The following is a 19,253-nucleotide window of genomic DNA, read 5'->3' on the forward strand; positions in this document are numbered from 1 at the left end:
CCTTGCTAAGGTCACTACATGGGCTTTCCTTTTTTTTTTTTTTTAATAGATGTTTGTTTGTTTGTTTCTTTTTAGAGAGAGAGGGAGAGAGAGAATCCCAAGCAGTCTCCAAACTGTCAACGTGGGGCCTGAACTCACACACCGTGAGATCATGACCTGAGCCAAAACCAGGAGTTGGACTTTTCACTGACTGAGCCACCCAAGCGTCCCTGCATGGGTTTTTCTGTTGGCTGCTAAAGCAACTCACCACAAACTCGGTGGCTTAAGACAGCCCAAATTTATCCTCTTAACAGTTCTGGAGGTCAGAAGTCCAAAAACCCAGGCTCACAAGGCTAAAATCAGGGTTTCCACAAGGCTGCATTCCTTCTGGGGGCTCTAGAGGAGAATCTGTTCCTTGTTTTCCCCCCTACTTTCTAGAGGTATCCTTATCCCTTGGCTTAGTAGTACCTTCCTGTCTTCAAATGAACCACATTTCTGACCCACCTGGCTAATCCAGGATAATCTCCCCCTCTCAAAATGAGCTGATAAGCAACCTTAATTACCCTCTGCCATGCAATCTAATACATTCACAGGTTTGCAGGCATTTGGATGCAGATACCTTCAGTGGCGGGGGGAGGGGGGTGTGGGGGCTATTATCCTTCTTCCCTCATCAGCCAAAAGCCTATATTTGAGTGAGTTTCCATACTCATTTCTTGACTGCATTGAAGGAATGAAATATTACAAAGGAAAAAAAAATCGTTTAGAACCACAGTGAAATAGATCATTTTATTCAAGTAATTCAGACTATATGTTGAAAAATCAAGGTAGGGAGGGCAACAATTCTTTTCCTGTAGTCTTCTTTTCCTTCAAGATTACTCTCTAAACCAATTATTTGCTCACAGACACATATATTTTGATATGTCTATATCCACAAGTGCATGTATGTATTTTTCTGAAACTCCAAGTTAATATTCTGGGGGTAAAAAGTTACACCTTTTTGGTCTATTTAGCTGTCTGCATATTTTGACTTAAGTTCAAGAAATCCTATTCGTCCATGTCAGTTTTATATTGCAAAGTGGGATTGGCAGTTTCTTAGAGCTCTGCGACCCTGGTGTTTTCTGCAGTGGGCTAAATTGCTTTGTTGGTAGAAGGGTAAATGAAGCACATGTCTGTTAACCTTGAATCATCAGTCTACCTTATCCTTGAGCTTCCCATCAAACCAGGCGGCTAAAGCCTAAACAGCCACTGTCACACAATGAGGTCTCCCAGACAGTAAATACAAAAACAGGTAACCTCAGGTGGTGCGATTCGGAAGAAGCAATGTTGTCCACTCAGTGACCTCTGGAGAGGCGAGGCTGGACAGTGATACTGCCTTAGATGGGGAGGCCAGGGGAGGTGTCTCTGAAAAGGAACTCCATGTGCCTAGGGCTTAAATCACAAGAGAACAGACACCGGGGTCTGTCTTGCTCAGCAAGGAACCCTGGTGCTTTGGAAGGCTGTCTGCTGCATAGTAAGTGCTTAGTAAATCCTGACTGAATGAAGGAAAGGGTCACTAGAACATAGTCCCCCCTTACCTTTGTACAGTGTGCTGCAGTATACAGAGGGATTTAATTAGGACTGTAATTCTCATTCTTTTTTTTTTTTTTTTTTTGAAGTATAATTGACATACAATGTTATGTTAGTTTCAGGGATACAACGTATTGAATCGACAGTTCTGTACATTAATTACCCAGTGCCCAACCACGAGTAAGAGTAGTCACCATCTGTCACCATAAAACAGTCTTAGAATATTATTGACTATATTTCTATGCTGTACTTACCCATGACTTGTTTATTTTATCATTGAAAGTTTGCACTGCTTAATCCCCTTAATCTATTTTGTCCATTCCCCTGCTGACCTCCTCTCTGGCAACCACCAGTTTGATCTCCGTATTCATGAGTCTGCTTTTTGGTTTGCTTGTTTTGTTTTATAGAGTCCACACACATGTGAAATCATATCGTATTTGTCTTTCCCTGTCTGACTTATTTCACTTAGCATAATAATCCCTAAGTCCATTCAGGTTGTCACAAATGGCAGGATCTCATCCTTTTTTATGGCTGGGTGATAGTCTGTTGTATATAAATTCACCTCTTCTTTATCCTGTAGCTTGTTCTGGAGTCTTTTTTTTTTTTTTTTTTTTTTGAGAGAGAGAGAGAGAGGGAGACACAGAATCTGAAGCAGGCTCCAGGCTCCGAGCTGACAGCACAGAGCTGGATACGGGGCTCGAACTCACGGACTGTGAGATCGTGACCTGAGCCAAAGTGGGACACTTAACCGGCTGAGCCACCCAGGCACCCCATGAGTCTTTCCTGTGCTGGGCAGTGTGCTTAGGGCTTTCTTCAAGAGCTCCCAAGTGAGGTGCTGTTATTATCCCATGTTATACGAGAGGCAGCTAGGCTAATATGGCATCGCAGGACTCCAATCAATGTCCATACGACACCAAGCCTCACTCTCTTAAACGCTACATTATCATGCTTCTCCTGAGCATCGAAAGCATCTTATGAGGCTAGGCAAATATTGTTATTTCCATTTTACAGAATAAGCTAGTCTAAGGTGGGCCTACGAATGGTTTAGCTAAGCTTAGAATTCTAGGCCCTTGACTCGCGTCTTCTATTTGCCATTATGACTGAGTGGTTCAGCTTGGTCCCAGAGACCTCTTCGGAAACAGCTATGGGCATTTTGGGGTGTTTTAGGAACAGGGGCTGTTTTGAGGAGTACATAACCCAGCTGTAACCCAGCAAGATGCAGTTAACAGGATCATTTTTAGAAAGAAAATAGGGTCCTGGAATAGGATCGGCGTTATTTTAGGAATTAGTGAAAAGTTTTGAGCCAAGAAAGTTTTTATAGCTATTCTAGGCTTTTTCTTTTCTTTTTTTTTTTTAATCTTCTCCCACCTAAAACTTGAAACAGCAGCTTCCCATTTGTTAGATTCTCTGAGGGTTTCTTTTATTCAGTATGACAGGAGATTCATGCTAAGCTCTATTCTAGAGCGGCCACCTGACCTTTAAGATAGGATCTGGCTGTATAATAGCAAATATGTGGCTCTCATTTCTGTTGGCTGGACCTGCATGATAACTTAATTAGCTATAGTTAACAAAGGCAAAAATGAGATTTTTCTGAACTGCCTAAGCTGGAGTGATAAACGTGCTTTAGTCTTTGGATCTCACCTCTGTGATTCATAGACTAAATCTAAATACTATCTCTGACCGAACAATCAGCAGTCAGAGTGTACTTTTTCAGACTTCCTTCTGTTCAGGCTTTTCCATATTAGAAAATTAAGTCAGCGTGTACGTCCCGTTTTATTATGGAATAATCTTGATTTAACTGCGTCTCTTCCTATTCCAATGTGTCCTACATGCTGTAGCAACTTACCCTTAACTGAAACTAACATGCTCCTCTTGGACCCCTGATAAAAAAGGGTGGATTCTGAACTCCTGGCCAGTATGCAGTTTCCTCTAGAATGGGCCTCCAGCTGGCCTTTTCAACCTGTGTTGGCAAAGAGAAAAGAGATCAAACATCCCTTGGGATACAGGGTGATGTGCGGGGTGAGGGAAGGGTACTGAACTCCACGTTGAAATGGCTTAAAAAAAAAAAAAACAAACAAACAAACAAAAAAAAACAGAAGACACCCAAAGGAACACTTGTGTGCTATTGGTGGGAATGCAAACTGGTGTAGCCACTCTGGAAAGCAGTATGGAGGTTCCTCAAAAAGTTAAAATTAGAACTACCCTATGATCCAGCAATCACACTGCTGGGTATTTATCCAAAGAGTACAAAAATACTAATTCAGAGGGATACATGCACTCCTATGTTTATAGCAGCATTACTTACAATAGCCAAACTGTGGAAGCAGCCCAAGTGCCCATCGATTGATGAAGAGATAAAGAGGTGGTGTGTGTATGTGTGTGTGTGTGTGTGTATATAGGTATATATATATACACACACACACACACATACACACAGTGGACTATTTCTCAGCCAGAAAAAACAAATGAAATCTTGCCATTTGCAATGACATGGATGATGCTAGAGAGTATTATGCTAAGGGAAATTAAGTCTGAGAAAGACAAATACCATATGATTTCACAAACAAACAAGCAAGGGAAAAGAGAGAGAAACTAAGAAACAGACTCTTAACTGTAGAGAAGAAACAGATGGTTGCCAGAAGGGAGGTGGGTGGGAATGGATGAAATAGGTGATGGGGATGAAGGAGGGCACTTGTGATGAGCACCGGGTGATGGAAGTGTTGAATCGTGATATTGTACACCTGAAACTAATATAACCCTGTGTGTTAGCTATACTGGAATTAAAAACTTAAAAAAATCCAGAAATATATATTGTTTACTTTTTATTGTAAATGACTTTTTGGAGTCATTTATTCTTTTTTTTTTTTTATTTATTTTTTAAATTTTTTTTTTTCAACGTTTTTTATTTATTTTTGGGACAGAGAGAGACAGAGCATGAACAGGGGAGGGGCAGAGAGAGAGGGAGACACAGAATCGGAAACAGGCTCCAGGCTCCGAGCCATCAGCCCAGAGCCTGACGCGGGGCTCGAACTCACGGACCGCGAGATCGTGACCTGGCTGAAGTCGGACGCTTAACCGACTGCGCCACCCAGGCGCCCCTGGAGTCATTTATTCTTAATTCTTCTGCTTAGTAATGTATTCCTACCCTCTAGTTCTTGTTTGCACCTTTCAGGCCTGGAGAGCCCCCCTCTGACTCCACTGTCCCCCCAAATCCTACCCATCTTCCAAGACTGAAATCAGTCTCCTTTTCCTTTTCCCCACCTCCCAGTTATCTGTCCTTTCTCTCAGCTGCTGCCGTGTAACTGGTTCAGCGTCAACTCCTTCCATCGACCCTGCTTTTACTGCCTTTTTGGGTGGGTGCTCTTTTTTCCACTGGGACTGCTGTTGATTGGCTGACATTCAGAAACCCTGGAGTGAGGTGGTTGTTGATTGGTGGAGTCCACTGGGGTGAAGGAGATGTGATTGGCTAGCCCTCTGAAGCACCAGGGTAAAGCTCCTGTTGATTGGCAGACTTCACTGGAGTGAGGCAGTTATTGACTGACTGGCCTTGTGAAATTTTTATATTGATACAAGCTGGCATGAATCAATTAGAATAGGTTTGAAACCAGTCAAGTGAATAGGTTCCTTGCTCTGACCAAAGAACAAACCAGTCATTTCCTAGGTGCCAGGGGAACTTCTTATTGTCACCTGACCTGGAATCCTAGATTTCCTGGGTTGAATTAAACCTGTCGAAATACACACTACACATTAGATCCTCACCCAGCCACCCACCCCAGAAGTGGATGCATGAGCACAGATTTGGGAGTTGACAGACCTGGGCTCAAATCCTGATTCTGTAATTCAGCACCTCACTTAATCCCTGTGATCCTCAGTCTCCTAAAGAATAACACCTCCCTGAAAGGTGGGGGTTCTGGAGATTAAACAAGCTGACGTGTGTCAGGTACTCATCACACCCTTGGAGTTCTCATTACAACCCCACAGGTCTAATGACCCAAGGAAAGCATCCTGAGGGGTCATTTTGTGACTCAGTTCCCTCTTAGTTGTTTTTTTTCCCTCCTAAGGCCTGTCAGAAAGATTAACTGTAAAAACCTGATGCTCAGACCTCACTCCTCAAGATTCTGATATAATTGATCTGTGGTAGAGCCCAGGCACCATGTTTGTTTGAGCTCCCACAGGATGTTCAGTGTGCATGGAATCATACCCTGCCCAGCCAGCTCCTTACTTAACTACTCTTCATACAGTGAAATCACACAGGAAATTAATAGATAGATGGCTTTGATTGGTCTTACATGATGGGCTTGTCATGTTAAAAACTCTCTTGAAAACTGTGTAATTAAGAAACAAAGCTGGTATTCAAATGGAATAGTCTCTGAGCCCCATTCCTATTTCTGCTCTCATTATTCTTAGAAAAACTGCCTTTATGATTTTGAAAATTCTAACCCTGACAGAAAGGTCAGGATAGAGAGAGAGACACATAGTATGGAGGGGAGATTTTCCAAAAGTGTATAACAAAGTGGTCTACAGTTTGGAAATGAACATTGTGTACACTTGGATGTTGCATATATTATGCATAAGGTTTATTAAATATTTCCTCCTTCCCGAAAGGTTTGATGTCTCTAAATTTGGAAGTTAATTCAAGAAACAGGAGAACATGTTTTATTTATAAGTTTCTTTAGCATCTAGTAAAAAGTGTCATGTCATTTAAAAATGGTATTCATGCTTCTGTGGAGTCAAGTGCGTTGGTTCCCTCTGTAATCCTGAAGTCATCCCTCTAAGTAATGAGAAGTTCTCTCTGTCAGAGAGGAAGAGGGTTTTAGTTAAGAGTCTTTCCATTATTCCTTCCTTCCAAGTTTTAAGGAAACCTAGTCAGGTGAAGGACTGAATATTGGATGGTTCTCCTGGAAAAAATACTGGGCCATCTTGTGCCTAAAAAGTCTGGAGCTGCTGAAGCAGTTAACTATATTCATTTTAGTGATATGCCTTTGCTATATATTACTTCCAGAACTGACGTAACTAGATGTATAATATACCATTATTTATTTCTTGTTGTTTTAACAAGCTTTTTATTTGGGGATGACTTCATATATGGTTCCCTCTTGGCGTTGCGTATTTTATGGGTCTTGACAAATGTATAGTGACGTATCCACTATTAAAGTATCATACAGAGTAGTGTCACTACTTTAAAAACCGAATGCTCCACGTATTCATCCCACCCTCCTCCCTCACCCATTTGGGCTCAATTCTAAAGATAAGAAGGAAAAGTGGGAGTTTATAGCTGAGGAGTAAGGTAGGCAGTCGATGAGCAGACAATTACTGAAGGAAACATCAGAGGTAAAGGAGGGATTCTGAGTAAACTGACCTGGCAGGATTCTTCCTGAAGGCAGGCAAGGCAATCTGTCCATCTGTCGGGCATTACCTGGGTGAGCATGGAGGATTCTAGCTAAACCAGCTTAGCAGGATTCTTGTTAAAATTGGGACGTGTTGGGACAAACACAGAAGTACAAATGTCTTGCACATCTTGCACGAGGCCTCGTGTGGAAAGAGGATTCAGAAGAGCCTGACTGAAGTTTGGTCTAGGAGAGGGTCTTTGGGAGATTGAGACAATAGATGGCCTTTTCTTTTCTTTTTTTTTTTTTTTTTTTTAAGTTTATTTATTATTTATTTTTTAGAGTGAGTTGGGGAGGGCCAGAGAGGGAGAGAGAGAATCCCAAGCAGGCTCTGCACCATCAGTGCAGAGCCCTACTCGGGGCTCAGTCTCACAAACCATGAGATCATGACCTCAGCCGAAATTAAGAGTCGGATGCTCAACTGACTGAACCACCCTGGTGTGCCAAGAGTAGGTGGGTCTTTATAGAATGGCTTCTTTACTTAGTAACATTCATTTAAGGTTCCTCCGTGCCTTTTCATGGCTTGATAGCTCATTTCTTTTAATCACTGAGTAATAGTCCATTACCTGGATATACCACAGTTTATCCATTCACCTCCCTCAGGACGTCTTGATCACTTCCAAATTTTGCCAATTATGAGTGAAGCTGCTAGAAATACTCACCCGTGTATGGGTTTCAAGAATAGTTTTATTTGTGTAGAAAAGTTGCAACGATAGTACAAAGCATTCCCATATACCCTTTACTCCATTTTCCCTAGTGTAGCACCTCACGCAACCAGGGTGTGTTTGTCAAAACTAAGATTAACATTGACTCGACTAAGATTACTGTTGACTCGACTTCATTTAGATTTCACCATCATTCCTACTAATTTCCTTTTCGTGTTTTAGGAGCCAGTCCAGGATGCCACATTGCTTTCAGCTTTAATTTATAAGAACAGTTTGGGTGTGCGTGTTCATTAAATATGTTCATAAAATTCAGCGTATCTTGAGAAAGTGGATGTAAACATATTAGCTACAAGGAGCTGCTGTTACTTAATCAAGTGAACGCATTTAATTATGGCATTGTTATTTAGAATTTTTTGAAAGTTTGTTTTTGCTTCTGGCAGAGCACGCAGATTTCCCAATGTACAAAATCAGGGTTTGTTTTATTAGGGTTGCTGTTTCTAAACAAAATACCAAAGCTTGTTGAAAGAAGGTCATTTTAAGGTTATTCCAAGACCCAGGAGGAAACTGGTTGCCAAGTAGTAATAAAAGCTGTCAGTGCATAATTTCTCAAGTTGATGCGCAGGACGAAGTGTTTGGTTGGTTCTCTAATGAGCATCTCCAAATGTTTTGCTGGCAGAAGGACTCCATGAAAGATGACAGAGGAAGTTATTGTGATAGCAAAGTGGGACTACACTGCCCAACAGGACCAGGAGCTGGACATCAAGAAAAACGAGCGTCTGTGGCTGCTGGACGACTCCAAGACGTGGTGGCGCGTGAGGAACGCGGCCAACAGGACGGGCTACGTGCCGTCCAACTACGTGGAGAGGAAGAACAGCCTGAAGAAGGGTTCCCTCGTGAAGAACCTGAAGGACACGCTAGGTGAGTGTGTCTGTGCGTTAGGTCCCACGTTATCGCTGAACTACTTCCCGTGATGGCGGGGGCGGTGGTGGGGGGGGGCGGCGAGGAAGCTTTGTGCTTTTGGAGGGGAGCGTGTCCCATCTTTTTAGCTCGTGTGTTTTGTTTTGTTAAAGAAAAAAATGGTCTGTTTTAAAGTTGGCCTCTTTCTTGTTGTCTTTTTTTTTTTAAATAATAATGTTTTTATTTATTTTTGAGAGAGAGAGAGAGAGACAGAGCACGAGAGGGGGAGGGGCAGAGAGAGAGGGAGGCAGGCTCCAGGCTCTGAGCTGTCAGCACAGAGCCAGACATGGGGCTCGATTGAACTCGCGAACCACAGGATCATGACCTGAGCCAAAGTCGGACGCTTGACTGAGCCACCCAGGTGCCCCTAGTTGTCTTTTTTTTTCAATCTCTGCAAATAAAGAGATCAAGATGGAGAAATACCATGTTTGTCATTTCCTGGAGACTTTGGAGTCCAGAATCGTGTCTGGGTGCTGGGGACCCCCCGCACGTGTTTCCATCTCCTGGCATCAATATTCTAGAGGTTCCTGAAATGGAATTCCCTCCTCCAAAATGTCCGCAGCTCTGCCTGTGTCATCCCATCAGGTCTCTTCTCTCTTACATGATCCTGCCCGTGCTGCCTTCATGCATAGTGTGGGAAGGAACAGAAAGCTCTCTGAACCAGGTGGGGTTTTTCCCCCCTCTGCTCTATTGATGATGTTTCATAGAAACCACAGTCCTGGCAGCGTTCACTAACGTGGCCTTGGGCGAGCACCCGGGTGATGTCCGAGGCCGTCTGCGGGGACCGTGGGGAGCTCAGCCCGGTTGGCTCGGCACCTGGTTTTCTTCCCACGTGCCCAGTATCCCGACGTGGGACAGGCCGCCTTGAATCACCTGAAGTTAAGGGTGTCCACTCTTGCCCTTGTGTGCATATCTGATGTACTTGAAGTAGTTACTCCTTCAGTGGTAACTCTGAGGGCTTTGCTGAAGAACCATGAGCTGAGCCGCCATGTACTAAATGTAGTGTCGCCTCCTTCTAGGAGTATAATGTGGGTCGTACCTGAGACTACTGGATATCACTTAAGAGTTTGCTCTGAAATAAGCCAGTATTCTCGCCATGTTGCATATACTGGAGCATTTGCTTTTTATTTCTAACAGGAGGGTTTGTTTCAGGTAGGGTCTGAGGGAAGCAGGTGGGGAACTGGGAAGAAAATTACACACTGAATGTAGTGGGCATGGCAAAATATTCATCTTGAGTTTCATGCAATCCTGAAGTCTCCTGAGTCTCTCTTCAGACCCATTTATTTATTTATTTTTAATTTTTTTTTAATGTTTTTTATCTATTTTTGAGACAGAGAGAGACAGAGCATGAGTAGGGGAGGGGCAGAGAGAGAGGGAGACACAGAATCCGAAGCAGGCTCCAGGCTCTGAGCTGTCAGCACAGAGCCCGACGCGTGGCTCAAACTCACAGATCATGAGATCATGACCTGAGCCGAAGTCGGACACTTCACTGACTTAGCCACCCAGGCCAGTCACCCATCTTCAGACCCATTTAAAGCCTTCATTTATTGGGTAGTGTTTCTGTGTTAGGGCTTAGGTTGTTTCCATGATTTGGAAAGAGAAATGAGACACCGGCCTGAGTATGAGTCACACGACCTCTCCTAGGTTCTGAGCCTTATGCAGAAATTTCTTTTTGCACGAGCAGTTTCATTCTTTCTCCACTAACCTGATACCCCTTTAATTTTTTTTTTTTTCTCCAAGCAAGTCGCTTGAAAGGAACGTTGTGGTCCTATACTTCTAACTCTTAATGAACTATGGTAGAAATGCAGTTAGCATGAGTAGATAAATACCAGGGCCTAATTTTATTTATTTATTTTTCCAATTTCAGCCTCTCCCTCACCAAAGTACCTTTTTTGGGAGATGCTAAACATCGTTGCCTTGTTTTGTTTTCTTGCCTATCCATTTTTTAAGAATACAGCCTCGATATTGTAGTAAAGAATGATGTATGCAGAAACTGAACGAGTTGCTCAGAAGAGAAATAGGACAAAGCAAGCACCCCGAACCATCTAGAAGTTCCCTTGCATACCTTGTCATTGTTCTTTTTCTCCTTCACTTGGCAGAAGGAGAAAAGCCAAAGGCCCAAGTTGAAACCCTCAGCCAGATGTCTCACTCAGTGACTACTCCTTCACCAGCTGCGATCCGCCTTGTGCGCCGGGGGGACCGCAGGCTCTCCGAGTTAGTGGAGCCTCGCGCAATCGGCCCCTCCCGGTGCTGGGTGCTGGGCCGCTGCCCCGCCCCTGCCAGATGGCCACCCAGCTCTGCCAGAACACTTCTACCTCGACAGTCAGCCAATTCCATTTTTGGAGAACACAGATTGCTCGAAAGCTCTTCCTTAAATAGAATCAAAGTTTGCTTTTCTTTAACTTTCTCCCCTTGGCTCCCGTTGTGCCCTCGAGAGCCGCCTGAGTAACATGTGCTCCTCTCCTAGAAGATGACCGCCCCGCCTCCAGGCCTCAGTCACAGTGCAGGCATGCATCTGCCTGGAAACGTTTAGGCTAAGCATATCACGCGTTGTAAAAACACAAGTGAGGTTCTGTTTTTGACATCCGTATCTGTGGAGAAATGCCCCCCTTGTTTCTGTGTATCTTTCTGTTTTGTATTCACCGTTATTCCCCCGAAGCCTTGCTCCTGCTGCCCGGAGAGAGACCTTGGTGTTCCAGTTTGAGTTTTCCATTGCCCACTTGAGCAGCATCAAAGGGAAGGATCACAATGGAGTGACTTCTCAGTTCCCCGCAGCCGGGCTCGACACGGCATCGTTGTCAACCAGGAAGGTCAGAAAACATCCCGCAGCCCGTCCTGCCTCCCCCTGGCCCCTGTAGCTAAAGAATTGGAGCCAAGTGTTCGTGGCTCCCTGTTTAAATTCTTGTCTCCAGCGCGCTCTCACAATTACTGTATGATTCTAGCCGATCATGCGGCCGGCAGAATTTCTCTGCACTGCCTGTTAGAAGGAGTGAAAATAACATGTGTTGACCTTCCAGTAGCTACTCCTGGAGTCATCCACATTTGTCATTTTTACTGCTGTAGAAGTCCACCTGATTCCTCAATCCACAGTAAGATTTTCCTGGCAGGTGCCTGGTTTGGAATAAAATAGCACTGGACTCCCCCAGCAAAGTCCCAGTGTTATAAATGTGCGTACACGTCTCTGGTTGCAGAGAAATGTAACTCTGTAAGAGTCCTCTTCTACTTTCTTATACTCCCTTGCTGTGTTGAGGTCCGTGGGGAATTCAATTCAATCACACGCACGACTTGGTTAGAGTAACTTCTAGAAAGCAGTACCTCTGACAAAAAGATCTCTGTTGGGAAAGGATTAACATTCTTTCTTTTCCTTTCATAATTTATAATCAAATCAAACAATATGAGCTCTTATTTGCACATGAGCAAAACATTTATATACTGGATCTCCTCTTGTATTTAACTTATGATCATGAATAGTCAGAGAACTTTTCCACAGATGACAAGGGGCAATTGTTAAGAGCCCTTTCTGCTGGCAGAGCCCAGTTGATATTTTGAAGGGCTCAGACTGTGCAGCTCTTTGCTCAGCAGTTGAGGAGCGTTCCTCGTCTACAGTCTGGCCTTGACATTGCAGCCTAGCTTATTAAATTACGCGGGTTAGGTGTTTTAAAGCACCGTGCTAAATCTTTTGAGATGGGGAAGCTGCTTCCAGGGAGGTATTTTTCAAAGATTTTCCTTCAGACTATTGAAGAACGGTTTTTGTTACCACTTCGTGACAGCAGCTGGGATCCAGCAAAGCCCCAAAGGTTAATGCTGTTCTCAGTTGTTCCCTTAAGTCTACGTGCTGACTTGGGTTCTGCAGAGCTATGCAGTTCCCTTTATAACCTATTAGTAACCTTCTCAGGAGGGTTTGTTCCAAGGCACACATGTCCATTGCTGACCACCTCCCTAGGTATCTGGAGCTAGAGGTGACCCACCCCCTGTCAGGGTTGCTCCTTTATAGCATTTGTCTCAATGTGACCATACCTAAGGCCGTTTAACAACCTGCCAGTGATTAGCCCCAGGACTCCCGCCTCTGATTCCAAGCTAGACCTTGGGAGCAGAGAGAGACTCCCAGTGCTAAGTGACTATACAACAGCCCCTGTTTCCTTTTGAGCTAATGCTTTCACATGAGGAGGGGGTGGTTCCTGTGGGTGAAATTCACAAGGCTCTTAGAGGCATAGCCAGTCTGGGATTGACTTTGGGGTGGCTAAGTGACTTCCCCAGGAACACACTACTAGTGTCAGTGTGGGACAGAGATGGGACTTCACCTCAAACTTGAGGTTTTTTTACTATAGCAAGTTGAATATATGGACTTAGCAGGTGGGCATTTGATAAGATTCTGTTGCAGAGACAGGCAGTTAGAATGTTTGGGGAGATTTTACTGATACCAAGTCCTTTATTTTAGAGATGAAAAATTACTAGCAAAACTTGAGCTGGGTCAGGGAGTTGGGCAGTAATAATATATTGATGTGAATTTCCTGATTTGGTGGTTATATTGTGGTTGTAGAGGAAAATGTCCTTGTGTAAGTGTTAGAACATCGTGTAGGTAGGAAAGTGGCTCTCAGATGGCTCAGGGAAAACAATATTTTTGCACTGTTGTAACTTTACGTTAGAACAAACAGACAGACATGAGTGGTTGAGGGACCACCCCAAGGCTCTAAAGTTGGCTTGTAGCAGAGGAGATACAACTTGGGGTCCCCCCACTTTGCCTGGGCACCTACAGTGCCTTAAATTTGGCATCAGCCTTTCAGAGATCAGAGTATCACTGAACACCTGCTGACATTGGGCCAAAAACATGAGAATAACACCAGACACAAATGTGTCCTACTGATTATTCAAGGGAATGGTTTCCCACAGTACTTAATCCGGAACCTTCTGTAATTATCCAGAGTTCTCTCCTTATCACTAGCTTGCGAGTGAGGAAAATCCCTGCTGCTTGTTGGATCAGCCCAGACTGTTTTGAGCCCATTCAATGTATGCTTTTTTGTTAAAATGGAGATCAGGAGAGTGATGGTCAGAAGTGATCTTCTGAGCTCACTGCCTCTGTGATTGTGTGGCATGTGAGGGAATTTTTGTTTAGACACCGCAGGACTGTGGACCTTTGCTTATAAATGTTCTCAGCAGGCCTGATCCAGGGCAAGTGGTTGGTTAAAAATGAACAGGGAGTAACGAACGGCACAGCCTATTTGTGGGAGCAGAGCCTGAGTCTGGGCTGTCCCTTCCTTGCTCTGTCCCTGGGAAATCCCTTCTGAGCCACTTCATTCCCTGCTGAGTGACCTTTGGGAACAATAACCAAGGGCTTTGAAACAGGGATGCAAACATTATGTAGGGATCAGCATGGTGTAATAGAGTATGTCTGGATCAGAAGTGGGAGCCTGGACGGATGTCATTGCATTTGGTGGGATATGAAGAGAGGATAAGGTTGAGTCCCCGACTTTCGGAAGCTTGTCATACCTGGGAAATGACACTGGCACAAATGAGCAGGCCTCATTTGAGCAGTGCCACTGTCTCTGCCCATCCCCTTGGAAACTGGGCTCTGCCCTACCCTTCAGGAAGCAGTGTGCAAAGCGGTTAGGAGAGAGACTCCCCACCACGTTCAGATCGAGTCTTTGCCAAACCGTTGAACTCGCGGAGCCTGGACTCCATCATCTGTAAAATGGGATAAGTGACTACTTGTCTCCTGCAGTTGTTGAGAATTGAATGTGAAGTCCTTCAGCAAAGAGTACCCGGGCCGAGCAGACACTTGGGAGAGGAGGTGGGGCTTCAGCTGAAGAAGGGAGAATGTAAGTCAAGATTTAGAGGCTGGAAGCCAAGTTGTGTTGGAGGATATTAAGGAGTTAGCTGGACTGGGGTGAGGGAGAGCGCAGGGGTGTCCTGAGGGATCATGGTGTCCCATACTGCCGGCCCTGAACACCAGGCCTGGTGCCATTTGAAAAGGGAACCCCCGAGAGTTTCCATATGGCAGACAGAGATGACCGTCAGGGTGTGCAGGGGGCATCCTGGTCCTGATCCTCAGGAAGGGACTGGAGAGGGCCTATCCGTCCATAGGTAGCTGGCAGCAAGGCCTCAGAGCAACCCAGAGGTGATGTTGGAAGTCTTGAGCTCAGCAGCTGAGAGGGATTTCACAGGAAACCCCCAGGACTCTGTGTTGACTGGGTGTGGAACAGCTGGAAGACTGAAATACTCGTCACAGATGACTGCAGCGTTCTGAGCCTGAATGAATGTCTCCAGCAGAGAATTCGGGAAGTAGGAAGAGAAACAGGGCCATGAGGATGAGACCTGTTTGAAGTTGAGGCAATGGCAGGACACTCATGGAAACGTTCAGTAGGATTCAGACATGTGTTACAACGTTCTTCCTGTTTTTAAGTGAATTTTAGTTTTGGGCCTCCAAATACTTATTTTTACCTAGGATCTGCAGTTTAGACCTGACATTTCTGCCACAGCATGTCAGGGACCTCAGACAGGCTTTCAGCGTGTATGTCATCCTGAGGACTGGCCCCAGGCCTCTGGACCCCTTTGGAGAGCTGTCACCGCAGCCCTGCCCTGGCAAGAGAGCCCACGGGAGGCTATGTGGTAACCGCCAAGGGCGTGCAGGCTCCCTGAGCCAACATTCCCCATGCTCCTGACACTCCCTGCAAAGAAGTGTCACCCCACACTCTGCAGCCATACCAAAAGCTAATGCTGCAGAAAAATTGAAACCAGGACCCCGAAATGGATTTTGTGCGTATGGTTCCAGGGAGTAGACAGTAGTTGCTGTCTCTCTCTGAGTGCCTCATTGTGTGAGGTACCGCGCTAGCTGCCTGCATGCATTTCTGTTTTTATCTTCACGAAAAGAGGGGGGAAGAGGGGCATGCTAATACCCTCATTTCCCATGTGAAAGCATGGACACCGGGAACTTAAGTGATATGCCCGGGAACACGCAGTAAGTGGTTGGAATTCAAACCACGTCTCCCTGACTTCAGCCTGTGTTATTGTGGATCAGCTGCTAGAATTGGGGATTCAGATCCAGCAGGGGTCGGGGAAGACGCACACAACACCTGCCTGTCGTGGATCGCAGTGAACTCCACCCCCTCGTGGGCCCCACCCGCACAGCTGTTTGGATTTCCTCCCACTCTTGTTCTGGCCCCTGAAATGCTAGGGGACCAGCTCCTTGAGTGAGCATCAATTTCTCCCTGACCCCAAGGGAGTCGCTTAGTAATTCTGCCCCGTTCCTTCATGTTGAGGTGAGCAAGAGCCATTAATTAAAATGATTTAGAGGCAGAATGTCACGGGAACATGTCTCCTTTTCTGTAAATTGATTTTTATTTCGGGAGCACTTTGGCCAGCAGCAAGCATGTGCCGCCACTGCGCGCATATATTTCAGCCATCTCTGCCACTCACCGTTCCTTTGTAAGACACAGGTCTCTGCAAACAGGTATTGCTCAGATATACACTATCATTTACCACAGCATGCTTATTTTAAAAAGTCTGGAAAAGAGGAGAAAATTCAAATCACCTGTGATCTCCCCACCCAGAACTCATCCCCGTGTCTATAATCACCTCTGTTTTTTTTTCAGTATCTATACACGTATATATGACTTTTCACTGTTATTAATACTAGCTGTCACATTGCCGTTGGTCCAGAAAAGATCAAGCCCTTTCTCCAAGGCGCCTGGTCCCAGCACATGCTGGAAAGAAGATTGACCCAGTGAGTTTTGCAACAAACTTTGGCTCGTCAGTGGTCGGGGTGCTCACTGAATTCTATATATTCTGTCAACTGGGTAAGAGGAGAAGCTGACTCTTTATGGTGCTTCTGTCCTAGAAGTAGTTTTTGTTCCTGGGTTGGATGTTCTTCGAGAATAAGAAAATTGTTGTTGATCTGCCTGGAAGCCACTTAAATGTGATTCTGAAGCTGTGTCACTCTCCGAGGAACCAGTTCTTGGTTTCAGAAAAGTGCAAAGCCGAACCATCCCCCGTGAAAAGTTTGTATGTAACACGTGAAAACGTTAAGGGAAAACTCCTTTTGATTTTTTTTTTTAAATCCCATATAGTTAACATACAGTGTTAGCTTAGTTTTCAGGTGTACAGTATAGTGATTCAACACTTCCATACATGTGCTCATCATGACAAACTCTCTCTCTTCTTAATCCCCATCACCTATTAACTCCTTTTGATTCTGAGCATTCGACTTCTCCAGCCAGTTATCTCTGCACAGTAAAAACTCAGGGAGTCCAGTTAACCCGTCAGGTTTACCTTTCTGGCCCCTGTTGTATAATCTACCATTGTTACGAACATGAATCACATAAAGTGAATGCCTCCTAAATCTGGAATTCTTTAGGCTTCTGTCTTGCGAGCTCATTCCTAATAGAACTGACCGGCCAAACGTATTGCCCACATAATATGGAAACTTCTACGGCGATTGTGGTGCCAGCCACCCAAAATAAACTTGGATTTGTTTTTGTAGATCAGAAGTGTCCAAGTATTTAGAAGCAAAAATGTAAAACAACTCACAACAGATTAGTGGGAGGATAATTAGAGACTAGACAGATTGTTAAAAAGAATGCTAGCAAGAGAAAAGCCAGGAGAGGTGATGGGAAATGAGGAGGGGTCTGTACCCTGGGAAAACCAGGAGAAGCAGGCATGCAGTTACACGTGGGTGCGAGAGAACCATGCCGCTCTGTCCACTGAGGCAAAGCATTTCCCAGTTTGCTTCCCAGATACCGGCATCCTGTTGGTTTCTTATTAAAATCATCATTCTCTGCTTCAGTTTTCTAAAGAACAGAGAGAACACCCTTTCCTGACTAAAGAGTTATTCGTGTGGGAGCCTTAAGTTTTAGAACAGAGAAACATGAACTAAAAATGCCTAGGGATTAAAGTAAAATCTTCTTAGCATGCTTCTAACTGCATTTCCCCATATGGCAGGCTCTCTTTTTTAGACCGTATCCATATGTCTCAAATGTTCCTTCCCTCTATTACATTTTTGGATCTGTCCCCTGGGGGCAGGCACGGGGTGCAGAGGGGGTATTTGTTTACTCACAGATGCTACAGTGCTTGATGCTGAGCCCCTCAAATCTCTGTACCTTCTTGTGGTGCCTCCTGCTGAGACCCTGCCCGGGCGCGTGCCACTGGAGGGCAGGTGGGCCCCTGTGGGGCTCCTGATTGACCCACACTATGCTGGGATCTAATCGATGGGTTGCAGTCAGTTTCAGGCAGGCTGGGTGTTTCCCCCCCCCCCCCCACTGCTGTGAACTCAGGGTGTCTGCGAACATCCCTTGTTGTCCCAGTGGTGTCACACAGCCCGGGAAGCCGCCTGGAGGGTAGCTCTTCATACATTTTTTTTTTTTTTTTACATTTATTTTTGAGAGACAGAGAAAGACAGAGCACAAGCAGGGGAGGGGCAGAGAAAGAAGGAGACATGACACAGAATCTGAAGCAGGCTCCAGGCTCTGAGCTGTCAGCACAGAACCCTACGTGGGGCTTGAACTCACAAACCATGAGATCATGACCTGAGCTAAAGTTAGATGCTTAACTGACTGAGCCACCCAGGTGCCCCTCTTCATACATTTTTAAGCCTGGGGTCAACGTGCTTCCTCAGAGCAGGCCATTCTGTGGCGGCCTTTTGCAGCAGATCTCACTGATTTTGTATTTTTGGTTTTTCAAGGAGCGATGCAGTTGATTGTCTGACTTGGAAAATCGACATGTGGGTGTTTATAAATAGAGCCTGAATTAGTAGTAAAACCATAGTTGTTCTCATGCTGCTAATTTAACTTGGCTAAATCCACAATGTTTAACCTAAGGTGCTAAGAAAAATGCTAAGGTGACCATTTGAATCCTTTCTTCTTCTATGGGTTTTTTTTTTCCTTCTAATGTGTAAAGTTAAGTTTAAAAAGTGGAGTTCATTTGAGAGTTTGGGCTGTCTGTAGAACCCTCAAGTACTGGAATGAGGTTTGAGATAACCTGGTCTGAGCTTTTTCTACAAAAATCAGGCAAGTTGAGCGACTTGTCTAAGGTTGCAGGACTCGTTTGCGGCAAAGCCAGGCCTCTCCAAGCGCAGGCGGGACGCTGTCCACGGAAGCCAGAGATGAGCAAGGACCTGGAGGCCAGGAGCCCAGGTACATCAAAGACTGCCTTCCTGGAGCACAGGCAGGTATGACCTGTCATCTTAGTAACCAATGTCTGCCCTGTCCAGAGCGGCATGTGAGCTGGTGAGCAATTCTGCTCATCCTTACTTGGAAGACGGGGCTCCTTTTTCACCCTATGTGAAGGCCCATTTTGCACTGATGGAGCATTTCCTCTGTGACTGATTGTGGGGTCCCTGGTGACTTAGCTGCTCCTGGAGAGCAGGAGTGAGGTGAGGCTTGCCCCCCATCCAGGCACACTTCAGGAAGAAAACAGACAAGTGCACGCCTCTGTTGAGAAAGCACCACCTGTGCCCTTCTCTACTCGCTCCTGCCACTGTCCTCAACCAGGAAGGGAAGCAATTAGATGCTGTCATAATAGCAATAAACACAATGACAGGTTTTGCTTGGTCTCTTGCTATGTCTTAGACACCACGCTCAGTGTGCTCCTCAGCTCTTGGGCCCTCTGACAGCCCACGGGGGCCACCGACATCCTTCTATCACAGATGAAGAAATGGAGGGGTAGGGAGAGGCCGTAGAATCATCGAGGTCCAAAGCTAGTAGGTGTG

At 45.2% G+C, this 19,253-nt stretch overlaps 1 protein-coding gene across 3 annotated transcripts in view; it reads left to right on the plus strand.

Moving 5' to 3' along the window:
- The window catches only part of NCK2 (NCK adaptor protein 2), a 157,903-nt gene that overhangs the window by 102,795 nt on the left and 35,855 nt on the right, over positions 1 to 19,253 (plus strand). For 2 of the 3 annotated variants that reach the window (XM_058684590.1, XM_058684589.1), the window contains one exon: positions 8,274 to 8,515. In XM_058684590.1, coding sequence (XP_058540573.1) covers positions 8,290 to 8,515 — 226 coding nt within the window. In that variant the 5' untranslated portion in view covers positions 8,274 to 8,289. The remainder of the gene's footprint in view (positions 1 to 8,273; positions 8,516 to 19,253) is intronic. The other variant, XM_058684591.1, reaches the window with a different exon arrangement.

Source organism: Neofelis nebulosa, chromosome 9 (assembly GCF_028018385.1).
Source record: "Neofelis nebulosa isolate mNeoNeb1 chromosome 9, mNeoNeb1.pri, whole genome shotgun sequence".
NCBI lineage: Eukaryota > Metazoa > Chordata > Mammalia > Carnivora > Felidae > Neofelis > Neofelis nebulosa.